General features: G+C 41.7%; 2 protein-coding genes across 3 annotated transcripts in view; one reads left to right on the top strand and one right to left on the bottom strand.

Moving 5' to 3' along the window:
- Positions 1 to 230: 230 nt before the first annotated feature.
- LOC110044861 (VWFA and cache domain-containing protein 1-like) lies at positions 231 to 8,567 on the top strand. Its single transcript, XM_089280940.1, has 9 exons — positions 231 to 440; positions 558 to 641; positions 783 to 1,096; positions 1,933 to 2,172; positions 2,641 to 2,762; positions 3,746 to 4,073; positions 4,614 to 5,037; positions 6,423 to 6,670; positions 7,622 to 8,567. The coding sequence occupies exons 1-9, from the start codon at positions 246 to 248 to the stop codon at positions 8,565 to 8,567; spliced, it is 2,901 nt and encodes a 966-aa protein (XP_089137066.1). The 5' UTR covers positions 231 to 245.
- A 1,110-nt stretch (positions 8,568 to 9,677) lies between these two features.
- LOC110044772 (uncharacterized) overlaps positions 9,678 to 15,459 on the bottom strand; it is a 6,814-nt gene continuing 1,032 nt past the window's right edge. Inside the window, exons 3-5 of one of the 2 annotated variants that reach the window (XM_020750351.2) lie at positions 11,386 to 11,499; positions 10,889 to 11,029; positions 9,678 to 10,763 (exon numbers count right to left, since the gene is read on the bottom strand). In XM_020750351.2, coding sequence (XP_020606010.1) covers positions 10,425 to 10,763; positions 10,889 to 11,029; positions 11,386 to 11,499 — 594 coding nt within the window. In that variant the 3' untranslated portion in view covers positions 9,678 to 10,424. The remainder of the gene's footprint in view (positions 10,764 to 10,888; positions 11,030 to 11,385; positions 11,500 to 15,459) is intronic. The other variant, XM_020750352.2, reaches the window with a different exon arrangement.

The following is a 15,459-nucleotide window of genomic DNA, read 5'->3' as shown; positions in this document are numbered from 1 at the left end:
AACCAATGGCCTAAAAATTGATGAAAAACTTGTTTCTATCTTACCTTAATTAAATGGTTCCCTCTTTGGCTTATTTTGAACCCCTATATGCATTAGATAATTTTAGACTGTCAGTTAGCTTTGCTGCTTGATTGACTGGTCGATTGATCGATTTTGTTTATTAGCTCTCTCGGTTACAGGGTAGTGATATAATAAACCTAGAGAATGCTCACCTTAAATAACCTGTTTCACAGAATGGAATATCAATGGCTGCCTCGGGCAAGAAGGATCCTTATTCCAAACTCAAAGCGTACTTCGATTACCTGATGGAAGTCACTCCAGCTAAAGAGAGCGAGGTCGTGTTCTCTCCACCTTATTTGGACTCATGGGGACTGGGTATGAAGGCTAATGATATTTATTTAACTTCATTCTCATCTTCAGACCCCACTCTCAGGCTTTGTGCCTGTAGACGAGACCTAGAATCTTGCAGGTTATAAGAGCTAGTTTAGTATCGAGTTTTATGAATTATTGCGACTGTCGTTCTGTCTCATCTTATTTTGACTATATTTTCAATGCAGCTTCTTCCACACTCCTCCCTCCCCACTTCCATTGCTTATAGTAGAGCAAGTTCCCCTCCAAAAGGGCTCGGCGGAGAGTGCGAGGTAGGAGCTAAAACAGGCCATCATTTGATCTTTGAGCAGCTACTTTTGAATGAAGCTCGGGGATAGATTAAAAGACATGGATAATCTGACAAAAATTGAAGTGCCGCTTATTTCGGAACTAGCTTTTGGTGTTGTTATTAGTCAATCTTATTTTACTCAGGTTTAATGGTAACAGCAGCAAGTGCTTACTTTCATGGCAACAAACTCCGTGGAGTGGCTGGAGTAGATATTGTCATGACCGATATGTTGTCAGATGTGCAGTACTTTAACCAAGCTGGTCCAAAATCCTACGCTTTCCTGTTTCACGCCAAAACTGGGTTCACGCTAAGTCACCCAAACCTTCCCACACCAGAGGCTATCACTGAAGAACCCAACTTGGTAAATATTCTAGGACTTGAACAGGGAAAGGAATTCAAGAAATTGCTGGAAGACGTTCAGAGGACAGGCCGATTAAAGTAAGCGTAAAATCTTTAATCTTTAATCATTATTTATACACGGTAAAAACAACATGGCTTATGTCTGAAGGCTGCAAATGCCTAGATACAGTCGGACCTCTCCATAACGGTCATCCTAGGGGTAGAGTCTACTGGTCCTTGTTGGGGGGTTGATTTAAGAGCAAATCTCCCAACTGGGACGAAAATAAGTGGCTGCTGTAGGGAGGTGGCCGTTGTGGGGAGATGGCCGTTAGTAGGGGTTCGACTGTACTAACTACTCTTCTTGCGGGCAGAATCCTTCCTAAACTCGAGGACGTCTTAAATATTTTAGCATTTGAGGAGAGGACCGTGAATTCACGGAACTCACATGACTCTCCCTAAATACATAAGATAGAGGGAGCAAGTGAGTCAGAGATTTAATCAAATTCCCGACCGAATGGATAGATATGCACGTTCACGTCATGTGCATAATCACGTCATGATATCTATACGTTCGACCTAACATTGTCGAATAACTCACGTGGCTAAGCGCGCAGGTTTCGGCGCCGTCTAAATGGACGCTCTAAATGGACGGTGGCAGTCCTCTTCACTAGCATCGACCTTAGATTTCGTTTCCATGCCGCTCCTGCGTGAACGAAGTTTCAGATCATGTCCTTGCTCTAGTTGTTCCTAGGACGTACCCATGTCAGCTCCATTTTTCTAGCGCGTAACAGAAAAGACGGCTTGTCTTGCTACGTTGTAAGAAATCATTCCACGAAATTACCATCAATTGAAATTACCAAAACCTATTTGATGAGTTTTGATGCAATGGAGACGACACGTAGGGCAATCATTGCTTTACGATTTTTCATTTTCAGGGAGAAGACGTTAAAGAGGAGAAAGCGTTCTATTTCAAGAGGTGGCATGCTGGGAGATGGAGTTCAAATGGAACAAGTGGATTACAAGTATTCATGCATGCCTGTTGCTGTTGGAGAACTGAACAGGAAAGACTACATCGTGTGTGTTGCCTTGGAGAAAGGGGATACTGAAGCCAGTTTTAAATCTTTATTTATCGGTCAGTACCTAAGATCCGTTAATCGCATAATGATTGTAATTTGGTGAAATAGACTCTTTTATTTCGATGAATACATGTATTTCAGTGGAAGGAATAAGTATGGCATTGTGTAACCTCGCCATTTTGTGTTAGCCTCGATGCCTTTTCTTTCATTAGTGGGAATGGCAAAGTACCGACTGGAGACAAAAAGTAAGGACCTTACGCTAAACACGACGGCAATGGCAACGAGAACGTCACCAAAGAAAAGGTTTAATGAGCAGAGCAATGACTGTGCATGTGCAATATAATTCTACAGAGGTATTTCTTTACCGTCCTCTGCAAATCAACAACGCGAAATGACCAATTCGACAACGGGACCCATTACGGCTAATTTTTCGTATTTCTTTTTGGAACTGAACGCATTCGTAGCAAATTCAACAGGGCCAAGTTTTAATACCGACAAACACACTAAATAGATCTACGTAAATACGAAATTCTAAATTAAAATATAAACACACTTTGATTTTAATAGGATATTAATGTTTCCTCACCATTTAGAAAACCAAATGTCACATGCTCCTGTTACTTATCACCGGATGGATGTTCTACCAGAAGCTAAGACATGTTATTACAGAGACACTGTCTCTTATGCAGGTATTTGGAAAAAGGGCTAGTTACCACCAATTTTGTTTATTCCTGAAATTCCCAAGGTACGAAAGTTCAAAATCCTTGATTCGCAAAAATATTGAGAAGCATTTAAGTACATTGTATTGAAACTACTCCTCAATAGTTTTCATTTAAATGGTCACACAACGGCTCTTGATCCCCAGACACTTACTATTAGAACCCTCTTGTACGTAGTATATCAAACATGTGAGAACGTGCTTTACCACATTTCTAAACACCAGATACGTTCAGCGGAACATTTTTGACGAACTTCGAACCCGGATGTTTTTTGTAAAAGAAATATAAAACGTTCTCTCTTTGTTTTATCGAATTATGGAAGCACAACAACAATAACATCAATAACGTCTTCATTTTCTCAAAAGTTTAACTCGTAAAAGCTATTGAAATACTCGCTTGCGGCCCCTGTTCGCACAACATTTCTCTTTCTTATAAACTTCTACTTGAAGTTTTTAAAAACTGATTTGTAACCAGGTGGTTCCATGATGAATATTAAAATGTTACATTGGTTAAGAAAAAGCTATTAAAAATCTGAAGAGTGAACTTATCAACCTGACACGACCGTGGGATAAAGAAAACAAAAGGTCTGAGTCCCTGACAGGAATCGAACGCATGACCTCCCGTACACCGGGCGGGCGCTCTATCCACTGAGGTACGTGAACTCACGGAGAGCAAGGTCATTTAACTGAGGTCATGTGGCAGGCGTCCTGCATACTGCTAGCATCAGCACTGTCCAAGTCATTGTGAGTAGTGATAAGTGAATGAGGATGGTGAACATTAAAAATCTTTACAACCCAACGTTTCGGTTATTAACATAAGCCCCCCTCGGGGGTAATAAAAATTATAATTTATACAATGGCACTCGACGGAAGCGCGAAGAATGTTAATTTTTTTGGATATTTATTTAATAACGATCAAAAGTGTGAAGGATAATGTTTTTTTGTTTCTCTTAGATCGCTCGGTGATCAAATTCTCCACGAAAGCTTTAGAAGATCCATCAAAATACCTGGAGGCTGAGGAAAGCGCAAAAGCTGTTAAAGAGTATGTTGAGCAGATGATAGGAAGAGCCCACTTCTCTGAGGAAAGCGAAGTATTTGCTGAAGATGCAGTAGTGACAGCTATGCTAACCTCACTAATGGATGAAACTTGGTTCAGTGCGGTTAATCAGAAGGAATACCTAAGGAAATTTGTACGTCGTTACATTGGAACTTACAATGGCGTCCTACGTCTGTTTCCTGGAGCACCACTGCCAACAAAGTTTGATCATATCTCTCGACCGTGGTAAGCTTTGATCTATTATGCAACAGCAGCAGTAGTAGTAGCATTAGTAGCAGCAGTAGGAGAAGCATAGTAGTTGTACTGAAGTAGCGACAGGAGCAGCAGTGATGGTAATAGTAGCTGCATCGGAAGCAGCCACAGCAGTTCATCTGCAGCAGCGGTAGTAAAAGCAGCAGCAGTGCATTATTGCAGCGGTAGTAGTAGCATTTGCGACAACAGCAGGAGCATAGTAGTTGTATTGAAGTAGCCTGGGAAGGAGCAGCAGCGGCAGCAGCAGCATTTCATCATCATCAGCAGCAATGGCATCAACAGCAGCTGTGTATGAATGTTTACGGTGGAAGTAGCAGCAGTAGAATCAACAGCAGTGAAAAATATCCAGATTTGTTTCTCTGAAAGGAGGAAATAAGGTCTTAGCTAATTAACTACTTTTCTTTTCCCGAGATCGCTTCTGACTCTGGGGAGGATGAATATATTTTTGTGTCAAGTACTCTTTCATCACTTGACTTATGTATGTTTTATACAAATTCATTTAATCTTTTTTAGGTTTATTCGCGCCGTTGCCAATGAAGGTTCAGCGTCATTAACAGCTCCATATCTCGATCCTTTGGGAGCGGGCTTCATCGTGTCGATCAGTCAATCACTAAAAACGGCATATGGCAAGAAAAACCTCTTTGGAGTCATCGGTGCTGACCTAACTGTCTCAAACTTCGGCGCCATGTTGAGAAAACACATCGGGAAACGATGTTTGGGTTCTGGCAATAAGCTGCACTGCTTTCTCGTGGATTCGAGTGGTTATATTGTCTATCATCCAAACTTTGATAACGCGTACAATGACTCCAGCAAGGTTTTGAATAAACACATCACTGTGGTAGACGCTGTAATTGCGCGTGGCATGATCAGAAGTGGAGTGATGGTCAGACGGGAATGCCAGAATTTTAACCTTTTGAAGCTACAGAGATTCTACGAGGTAGCTTGTTTTCTGCAGTTTCCCTGGTCCCCAGTATACTAACTTCAGATGCAAAAAAATCATAAGATGGACTGGTCGCGCGCGTCTCCCACCAATGTGACCCGGGTTGGATTCCGGCAAGGTGCCATACGTGGGCTGCGTTTGTTGTTTGCTCTCGCCTTTCTCGGAGTGTTTTTCTCCGAGCTCTCTGGTTTTCTGCCCTTCATTAAAACCAACATCTCCAAATTCCAGTTCCACCAGGATAGAGGACCTACATGAAAACCAGCTCAGGCTGATGTGGCTTTCTCTTTAAATTTTAGAGAACTTAAGCAATGACCACCGCGACCCTGAGGATAACGCCTAGTAAAAAAACAAATTTATATTTTACCCTCGAATTTTGCAAATGTCCAGATATCTGTTCAGAGCCTCTATTGGTCTCAGAACTTGCCTAAGCTTAATATGAAATGTCAGCATTCAATCCACCGTAGGAAAAAAGATGGCGACTGGTACATTTACCCATAGTTCTTAGCGCACTAAAACCTTAACAACGTTCATAAAAACGCACAGAAACGTTATACAATCTTCAAACTTAGGCTACTTAATGTCCTTAGTACAGGGACATATATTGTAAAATATTGGCTTTCTTTGTACCTTTTAGGCTGTGTTAGGTTCGCAAGGCCTTGTGGTAAAATGTACATCCGCCATCTTTTTTCCTACGATGAATTCCACAGCGTTCATTACCCACAGTCGTTGGCGTTTCCCCAAATACGCAGAACTTAGTCATTTCACGTTGTTGTTTTGCAGATGACGGCAAAGAAATGTACAAAGATTTAAAACGCACATGCACAACCATTGTTTTCCTCATTAAGCCTTTTCTTTTCGGGGCGTTATCGTTGCCGTTGCCGTCGTGGTTTGCTTAAGTTCTCTATTGTCTTGAGTTACCGCCGGGGAGCCTTAAGGCCGCCGCACTCTAGCCGATTTTTTGTCGGCCGACAAAAAATCTTCACTTGTTGGCTAGGGTGCGGTGAATTCAGACAAATCTACGACAAGATCGGGACTTGTCGGGCGATATCTGACAGTGCTAGATCTCAAAACGTATTGTCGGGCCTTGTCGGCTAGTGTGCGGTGGACCAAGACAATTCTTCGGGGCTCGCGCGCGCCTCAACCAATCAGGAAATGTCACGAGAGTCACGTTGGTTGAATAGGTGCCATCTTGATTTTGGATGAGTCGGCCCAAAGCCTCAACGCGGTTTGTCACGACAAAAAATCGGCTAGTGCACGGCAAGCTGATGTCCCGACAAATTTTAACCCGATTTGATTCCGACAAAAAAATCTACAGTTCCACGACAGAAAATCGACTAGCGTGCAGCAGCCTTTACCAATTTTTTCACTTCTTTTGTTTCCAGATCATGATGGACAAAGACATGCACAGAAGTGAGAAAACCAGACAGCCAACTTGTGACTCTTACGCGATAATCAAGGTTCCTGGCACAAACGTGTTTGTGATTGTAACAAAGAGCCCTGACTGCTTCTCTAATCGAGCCTCGTGCCCATGCCACGACACTTGCACCTCGGATGAAAAGAATGCTTGTGAATGTCCATGTAAAAGTCGCTTGGAATATAACTTCTGCAGTGCAAACCTCACTGGGGAGAGGTAAGTAGTTCAGTTGGTCCTGCTTTAGAACGCACCTCTGATCTGTAGGCTCAGCTTTGTTTACTGGACAGTAGAGAAGAGATAGTATCTTTCCCTTATCCCCAAGGGTTTAAGTTTTGGCAATGAAACTTCCATGGTATTAACAGTAAGGATTTTGATTGGACTGCGAGTATGAGATTAAGTACGAGTACGGTTTTCCAATTTCAAACCAGAGACCTCTCCAGGGCTCTCGATTTTCATGTTGGTTTTAGACAGAGAGAGTAGCTGATGGGTATGTGACGTGATGATGTGCAAACTAGAATTGAAAAAGTCGCTCTCCTACTCGATCTCGCACTCGTCTTTAAATCTAAAGTTTTGCGCCTTTGGTTGAGTGGTGTGGTTACTTGTAATTTACAATTGTATTAAATTGGGACTTTAACATTTATATTTTTGCAAGGAAGGCTACTGATTTGATCCACTACTTGTCTTTTCGTGACAGCTCTAGCAAAATTGAACCAAACTTTGAATCAGCGATTCTCGCCCTCGGGGGGAGGGGGGGAGGGGGGAAGGGTGCACTCCCTTATATGGGTTATATAGGTATGTGCGACCCTAAAAGGTAGGGTTTTTCAGCCGTTTTGGTCATAAATAGAGTATCGATTTTGGCCATTTCGGTAAGAAATAGGATAGGATTTTTTGCACTCTGGTCTTGAAAAGGGTATATTTCTTAGAAGAAGTTAGTTTTTCATCATTATCAATAAGACCGTCAACAAAAGCCCTCCATAACTTATGTTTAGGCCAACTGTGTCAGCCGCAGCTTTATTAAATAGGCTATCGAATTTTTGGTCAGGTCATAAATAGTGTAGCGAAAAACGCAGATTTTGGTCATAAATAGGGTAAGGGTTTTGGGAAGTGGGCCGCGCACCCCCACCCAACTTTTCTCCCGGGATTCTCATTATAGATTTTTCTTCCTAGTGATATTCCAGTATGCGCACAGCCTTCACCACCTGTCGCTGCGCACGCTCCCCTTAAAGAGCATCCAGATGACCTTGGGAAGTGCTTCAGTGTACATTGCGAAGGTTACAAGAAGGAAAATGACTGCAACTTGGTATTCGGATGTTTCTGGTGTTATAAAAAGACGGACGGCTCGCTTCTGAAGACCCCAAGCTGTAAGACCGACCGGAAATGCTATGGTGGAGTGCTGGGACGAAGAAATCCTTTCCTTCTTCCACATAAAGGAAGAAGAACAAAGGCAAAAGATCGAAAAATTTTCACGATTCTTGGCTTAAAGCTCGATATGAAGACACTAATAGCAGCGTCCAGTGCTCTTGGTGGTTTTGTGTTGATTTCTATCGTTACTATATGCTGTCTGTGTAGAAGGAAGACCAAATATGGTGAGGAGGAAATGGAGTTTCAATCGATGGATATGTTTGCGGGAGAAGAGCAATCTCAGCCGATGGACGCCACAAACGTGCTGACCAATCATCAATCATTTGTGCCCTTACAACTGAACTACCCTGGCCAGAGTAGATTGATGCAGTCAAACCTGCAGATGCGCCTGGGAGGTCCCCGGATGAACTATTCAACCCAAGCAATGTCTGGAATGTGGGCGCAAGGGTTTGCTCAGTCACAGCTTATGTCTTTTGGTCCACAAATGAGCATGATGCAGACGTCCGAAGCTTATCCTAGGAAGCCAAAGCGCAAGAGGACCAGACCCAAGCAAACCAGAAAAGTGTCATTCTCGAATGATGTCCAGGATGGAGCCAAAGAAGAGCCGAATGCCGTATCCGAGGATAGCCCCACAGCTCGGGAACCCCTGAAAGTTTCAAAGGGCTCAGAATTTGCCGGCAACTCAGAAGTAATCGATAACCCCGAGGTTATCGAAGACATGAAAGCTCCCGAAAAGGATGGAGTATTTTAAAGCAACAGATAATTTGAGACGACATACGCTTAATTTATTTTTTTCTTACTTGAGTTTCAGACATGTTTGGTATTATTCAGTCCTTTTAACTGTGACAGCCACTTTTAAGAAATCGAATGCCCCGTTCTCCGAAAAAGACTGTGACCTGAATGAGGACCAATCGTTCTTTTTTACTTCTCAACTGTTTATGTTTTTGTCTCAACTGTTATGTTTTCCACGACCCGAGTCTTTATTGTATAAATCACACCCTTTCGTTGTAAAACAATTCTCACATTTACTGTTAGACAGATAACGAGATAATTTACTGATTCCTCTGTTCCGGGCACTGTGTCAGAAATAAACTAAGATGGCGGTGGGGCCAGCCAAATGGGAGTTAAGCAATTTGATCAATGGTACACAGTAGGTCATGCAGGGCAATGAGTCAATCCCCTCAATAAGTTAGTTGTGGGTTGGTGCTTGATATTTTCATCGTATAAATTCAAGAAAGACAAAAAATGTGGGCAAAACAGGTAAAAAAGATTCTGAAATACCAGAAAAATAAAACATTCCGATAATATGAATCCCTTGTAGGGTGGTTTGGCAAATAGCGCGACGGATATTTTAATTGTTGCTCTCTGCTACATAACGTTTTTCTTAAAATATCCGTTCCGTATTTTTCGTCAAATCATGGAATGAGGTGTATTCATCACTACTTGGTTAGCCTCGCTGGAACTAACGAGACTCTTTCAGCTTGGCTTCTTTCGTTTTTACTCTTCTCAAAGTGCTCAGAGTTGAAAAGGGTAAGGCTGAGCATGGCATGGTAAAAAACTGCAAACTTGTTCTGTGTGTTCCAGGTACTTGGTTTAACCGGCGGTTTGGCAATATCATGATCTTAAATCTAATACTTCCTCAAGAATATTCCGAGTTTAATGCTACTGGAAATGTCCTGGCGATATTTTCCCATATTTTTTTTTTTCGGTTTCCGGTGTGTTGCATGGCAACGCCTCGCGCGCGCTTGCATTGACTGCTATGTTCTAAACGAAGCCACTGCATGAACGGCGGGAAAATCGGTCAAACGTTGGTTAATGAGCAAGTTGAATGAGACACATGAAAGTGAACTAGAAACAAATATACATTTTTTTATTTTTTATTTTAGTCTCATCTAAAATTGTCTTTGCCATGGGAAAAAAAGGAAGCCGAGGTTGGTAAATGGGATGATCCACGAGCAAACATTTTCCGCTGTGCAACTATTTTTTTACTACTGAGTGTTCGATATTTAATGCGGTGGTTTAAAGCTTTTCCTAGCTAGAGTAGGCCAATCTCGATACAGTTAGTTCTAACTTGGCTCCGAGGCCTAAAACAAAAGAAATCATATTGAGGACAAGGCAAAAACGGAATAAACAATTTATTTTGTCCCTGGGGCCCTAAGCAGCAGGTGTCATGTTTTAAAATATATCGAAATTGCCCCATTGATAAGCCTTGTCCGAATATAGGGGAACAAGTGTTCAGTACTAAATGTATCCCAGGCTCGCCATCCCAGCCCTGTTCGTGTGGTTAATTAACTGTGCTTTTCATTGGCCTTGCCTGTTATCAAGAGACTATAATCATGATATATGTAAAGTTTGTTATGCAATGCCCCTCTTCTTATGAACGATAGCTGTTTCACATACAACGTTTCGGTTGAATGGGTAAACCTTACTTCTATCAAATCAAGAAAATTAAAGCGCATTTGTCACCTATAACAAAGTCAATAAACTTCCATGCTACAAACACACTCCCTGTTCCCTCACAGTTACTGTACCTATGACAAATATGCTGCTAATCTACTGGGCTTCAGGACATTGCACCACAGGTACACTATTACAAGTTGTCATGTTTTCAACGCGCTCGTAATACCACTTCCGTCTTTCGAATTACTCTGCCAGACGATCCTTCAAATAAACCAGGCCAAACTACAAATTCAATGCGCCCTGAGTTATGCTCGGCAGAGGCGAACTCTCTGGAAACCTGGTGAAAAACTGGATCAAAGACAACATCCGATTTTAGTACGAACGAGTTTCCTTGTAATCTATAAGGTGGCGTCTGACACACTAGCTTCCACGCATATCTGCAGCAGTTCTCCACGTACTTTATTATTGGTTTCTTTGTAAGAAAATCTACCGAGTAGACTTGGAATACTCCTTTTTCTTGACGCTTATGAAGAGCGTTTAACGTTCTCTGTTTTAAAGAAGAAAAAAAGAGAAGAAATATTTTAACCTTTTAGGAGCAAATATAGTGTGCCGTGTTCGCTCTTTCTAATAAACAATGGGAACGAAGTCACGTTGGGTTAAATGTTCGGTTACCTGTACAAGGGCGTTGATGTCGCAAGTTTCTGCAGTCTCTTTCATGATCACTTTCAAGCTGTTCACACTGCTTTGGCCGAGTGAACTGAGTTGACAGTTGCTGTCCGTTTTGACAGAAAAGCAAACATTGGCAGATGTACTCTACAAGAAAACAGCAGACAAGCGCCATATTGAAATTACTATTGAGTTAAAAATCGGGTTGAACAATTTTGTCACAGTGTTCTTTTCTCACTGGGGCCACCAAGTACAAACTCTACATCTTTCCATTTGTCTCCATAATCCAAGATCTTTTTTCCCGTGAATCTATAGCCCACGGAAGTGTTTATTATCCAAATTGCGCAGGTTGTGATTATCTCAGTTATTCCTCCCCGCATCAACGATTTGAATTCAGTATGAGCTCCCACCCCTTTTGACCTCCAGGTTCACTTTCTCCCATAATTTATGCAGGCGTTTGGGAGTGATGGCTCCCGTTGGGAATATCTAACTACTATAATTACATTGTTGGTCTTTTTTTCAAGGAATTGAGCTCCTATGGAAGGAGCTGACGTCAAAATACAAGAAACACCTTGAAGGAAGCCTTCTCTCAACTTCTGGGCTGCCGTAAAAGACTCCTACAAATATATAAACAAGAAGTAGCTGATCAAAAATCTATTTAGCCTTTAATATAAATGGATAAACAGTGAATGAATTGTTTCACTTCTCCTAAGAGTGCTCTACACAAAAAATAGGCTCGGGCGCAAGTCATATCATTACACATTGCCATTTCCTTTACTGTGGCCAAACAGTATATGAAAAACCGGGAAGCCTCCTCGAAATTTGTGCTCTTTCCCCTCTGCCATTTTGTTCAGCCCAGCCCACGAACCCGGTCCATAGTGGGGGTCCGCGGACCGAGGATCAGTGTTTTCGGGTTACCCCGCGAGAATGGGCTAAACAAAATGGCAGAGAGGAAAGAGCACAAATTTCGAGGAGGCTTCCCGGTTTTTCATACACTGTTTGGCCACAGTAAAGGAAATGGCAATGTGTAATGATATGACTTGCGCCCGAGCCTGAACCCGAGAATGCTACATTTGCACACTGTAACGTTCGAAATCTTGCCGACACGAGTAATCTATTAGACAATTCGTAAGTGGAATATTTGTTTCCTATTTTTATTCTATTTTTTTTTGGGGGGGGGGGGGTGGTGGTCCGTAGAGGGGGTCCGTAGGGGTAGTCCGTGGATCGGTCCATAGGTAGTCCGCGGCGGACCCGGTCCGTAGTGGGGGTCCATGGACCGGGGGTCAGTGTTTTCGGGTTACCCGTGAAAAATTTGCCCGGTTTTCATGGCGACATTTAGTTACGAGCTTAGATTTCTTGTTTAGTAAGGAAACATCATGAGCGGTCAAGATGTAGAGTTTTTCACAGACACAGATTGCAGCGGGATGGAATGCCTTTGTCCGCCCTTTCCTTCTTGATGATTCGCCATTTGATTTCGTAGAGCTTCGTAGCTTCTGTTGTTGTCTTTTAGGTCTCAGATATGTTTCGAAAGTACGGTGACCTACAGTGTCATGTGAATGTTTTCGGTCATTGAAAGAGTGTTTGTGATTGTTTTACCTTGTTTTATGATCATGTTCTGTCATTTCAATGTGGGTCCTTGTGTTACCAGATGTTGTTGCGACCGTAGGTTGATATATAATGTTACTATTGAGACATTGTCCGTCGAGAGGGCAAAGCTTTTTATTTCTGCAATTCATTGCATTTTTTGGGTTGGTAACCTCATCATTGCTGCAGTTGAAGATTTTCTGGATGCGGTTCTTTATTATGTTCGCCATGCTAGTTGTGCAGCAGTAGCTGACCTTGAAATTATTTCTGTTGAATATCTTGTGGAGTCATGGGACTTTGGGAAATGCTTATCAATCAAGTGTAAGAATGATTTTCCGACATTTGTCTGAACATTTTGGCTGTAAGGCGGATTAAACCAGATAATAATAATAATAATAATAATAATAATAATAATAATAATAATAATAAAATAATGAAAAGGAGTGTTTATTGTGACAAAAACTAGAGCTAAGCTTTACAAAATGCTATAATATTTACATAATTTGATGTCTGTTAAACCTGTAAAACATGTTTCCGTATCTAATAATAATAATAATAATAATAATAATAATAATAATAATAATAATAATGGCATTTCGGGCAGTATATCCACAGGGTGGCTCTTCGCCTGCCCGATGCTAACTAAATTTACCAGATTATGTTTCTTAATCTTTTCTTACTTCTGCCGTTTCCCTGGGTTTAGTTTTCCACATGCTGGATGTTTTCTTTGTACCCGCTGGATCTTAGAGCATCGTTGCTGCAGTTTTTGTCGAAGAGGTTTAGTCGAGCTCTCCTGAGTTGCAAGATAAGCTCGATACTCTCATGCTTATTGATCCGGAATTTGCCTAATTATGGACGGACGGTGGTTGGACTTGGCGTTGATGTACAACGGGTTGTTGTCAGGCTTTCTGAAGGGACAGTATTTTCCGCTTTTCAGTTTAACCGAGACATGATCTAGGTAATTAACTACCTTCAAGTTGCTCTGTGCTGTGATCCTAAGACCCAGATCTCCAAGGATTTCCCCAAGCATCTTACTGGCCCTATCACCAGATCTTGCGTTTATGTTTTTGAAAACCGCTAGTCCATCGTCCCTCTATAAGCCGTTTTTACCTTGCGGAAAGGCTGATGACAGTTTGTGCAGGATGAAAAGGCCAACAAATTCGCAAACCTCAGTCCCATCATAACAGCCCATTGCAACATCAAACATGGGGGAATCACCTCTATTGACACATGGATCATTCTCGTCAAACCAGCAGTGTATTCCTAGAATGCACGATGATCTAAACGTCCTGCTCTGAAATGGTGGCGTGTTGCTTTGCATATTCTAGCGATCGCGTCAGTAGCTCACCCGACATGGATGGATACGAATCCACGATATCGAAAATCAGGAATTAATGTTTCTTCTCTTCATTGATGTTAGAAAACCAGTCAATCACCGACCTTGTCAGTTTCTCCACCGATTGCACTTTGTTTTGGATCTAATTCGGTTATTGATCCTGTCCAAAATCTGCTTGCTTATCAGGTCAAGGTTGTTTTTTGCGGGTTTGATCAATCTACACTCTGGGTTGTTTTCAAAGTTCTCCTTGTGGTCTTTAAAAATAATGAATTACAAGCGAGCAAGATGGCGCTATCTTGCCCGCTCGGGACTACCCGCCGGGTCCCGCAAGAAAAAATTTCCCGAAAGCCATATAATAAATCCTTTATTGACCAAACTTGTTCGGTCAAGATGGCTTGATACTGGCCTTGTTCCTTTTTTATTATTACATGGCTAGCTCTGTGAGCGGGCAAGATGAATCAAATCCTGCGCTGTGATTGGCTACCCGAGCAGGCAAGATGGAGCTATCTTGCCCGCTCGGGACTACTCGCCGTGTCCCGCAAGAAAAAATTTCCCGAAAGCCACATAATAAATCTTTTATTGACCAAGCTTGTTCGGTCAAGATGGCTGGATATTGGCCTCGTTCTTTTTTTGCGAATTTATGGACCTCGACTCCGTCTCGGTCCATAAACACGCGCAAAAAGAACTTGGCCAATATCCAGCCATCTTGACCTCACACTTGGTCAATAACCCATACATATCAAGCTACATTCACAACATCTGGTAACACACATTGTAATCTACATTGGAATGACAGAACACTGAGGATTTTAAAACAAAGTACAACAATCACAAACTCTCTTTCAAAGACGATGTAAACATTTACATGACACCGCTGTAGTTCACTGTGCTTTCGAAACACATCTGAGACCCAAAAGACAACAACACAAGCTACGAAATCAAATGGCGAATCATCAAGAAGGCAAAGGCATACAAAGGCATTCCATCCCGCTGCAATCTGTTTCTATGTGAAAGACTCTGTATCTTGACCGCTCGCGATGTTTCCTTACTAAACAAAACAATCTGAGCTCGTAACCAAATGTTTCCATGAAAACACGTTTTTCACAGCATTCAATCAGAGAAAGCGTAGTTCCAACCGTTCGTGATTTCAAAGTTTATAAATGGCATCTTTTCACACAAACATCTAGTCTGATGATCGCTTAGTGTGTAAAACTCAAGTTACATTTACCTTCTGTCTTTATATCTTTATAACCTTTTTTATATATTTCCTTTCTCGTTTAAAACAAACAGAAGTAGGAGAGGTTGAAGGGTACCGGAGAGTTTATACAGGCCTTACTCCTAGGTTATCTTTAGCGCGGTTCCCAGACTACCTTCTAATGGTGTCCACTGATAATGAGTATAGCTGAGGTATTACAGCAGTATTGCATTCAAAGTGGAACAACTGAGAAAGTCATAATAAGAAATTAATAATAGTAACGGTTAAGTAGCAGTGTTTCCACGTATCACTATGGGGTGGAACTACCCACATTAAATTTTTACCAAAGTATATAAACAAAAGCGATCACACAAAACGATTGAAAGCTAGAATTACTAAAAACACAAGTTTAACTCTATCAACAATAAAATTCCCCATTAAAGTACAATAGCGACTGAAATC

The sequence above is a fragment of the Orbicella faveolata genome, unplaced genomic scaffold (genome assembly GCF_042242905.1).
Source record: "Orbicella faveolata isolate gen_17 unplaced genomic scaffold, um_ofav_v1 contig_48, whole genome shotgun sequence".
NCBI lineage: Eukaryota > Metazoa > Cnidaria > Anthozoa > Scleractinia > Merulinidae > Orbicella > Orbicella faveolata.
This window is presented reverse-complemented; position numbering and strand designations above follow the sequence as displayed.

Excerpts from the sequence above, each read along its gene's own strand:
- LOC110044861 (XM_089280940.1), top strand. The coding sequence starts at position 246 with ATGGCTGCCTCGGGCAAGAAGGATCCTTATTCCAAACTCAAAGCGTAC. Across the intron at positions 441-557 it reads ACCCCACTCTCAGGCTTTGT|CTTCTTCCACACTCCTCCCT; the intron begins GCCTGTAGACGA and ends TTTTCAATGCAG. Across the intron at positions 4,074-4,613 it reads GATCATATCTCTCGACCGTG|GTTTATTCGCGCCGTTGCCA; the intron begins GTAAGCTTTGAT and ends AATCTTTTTTAG.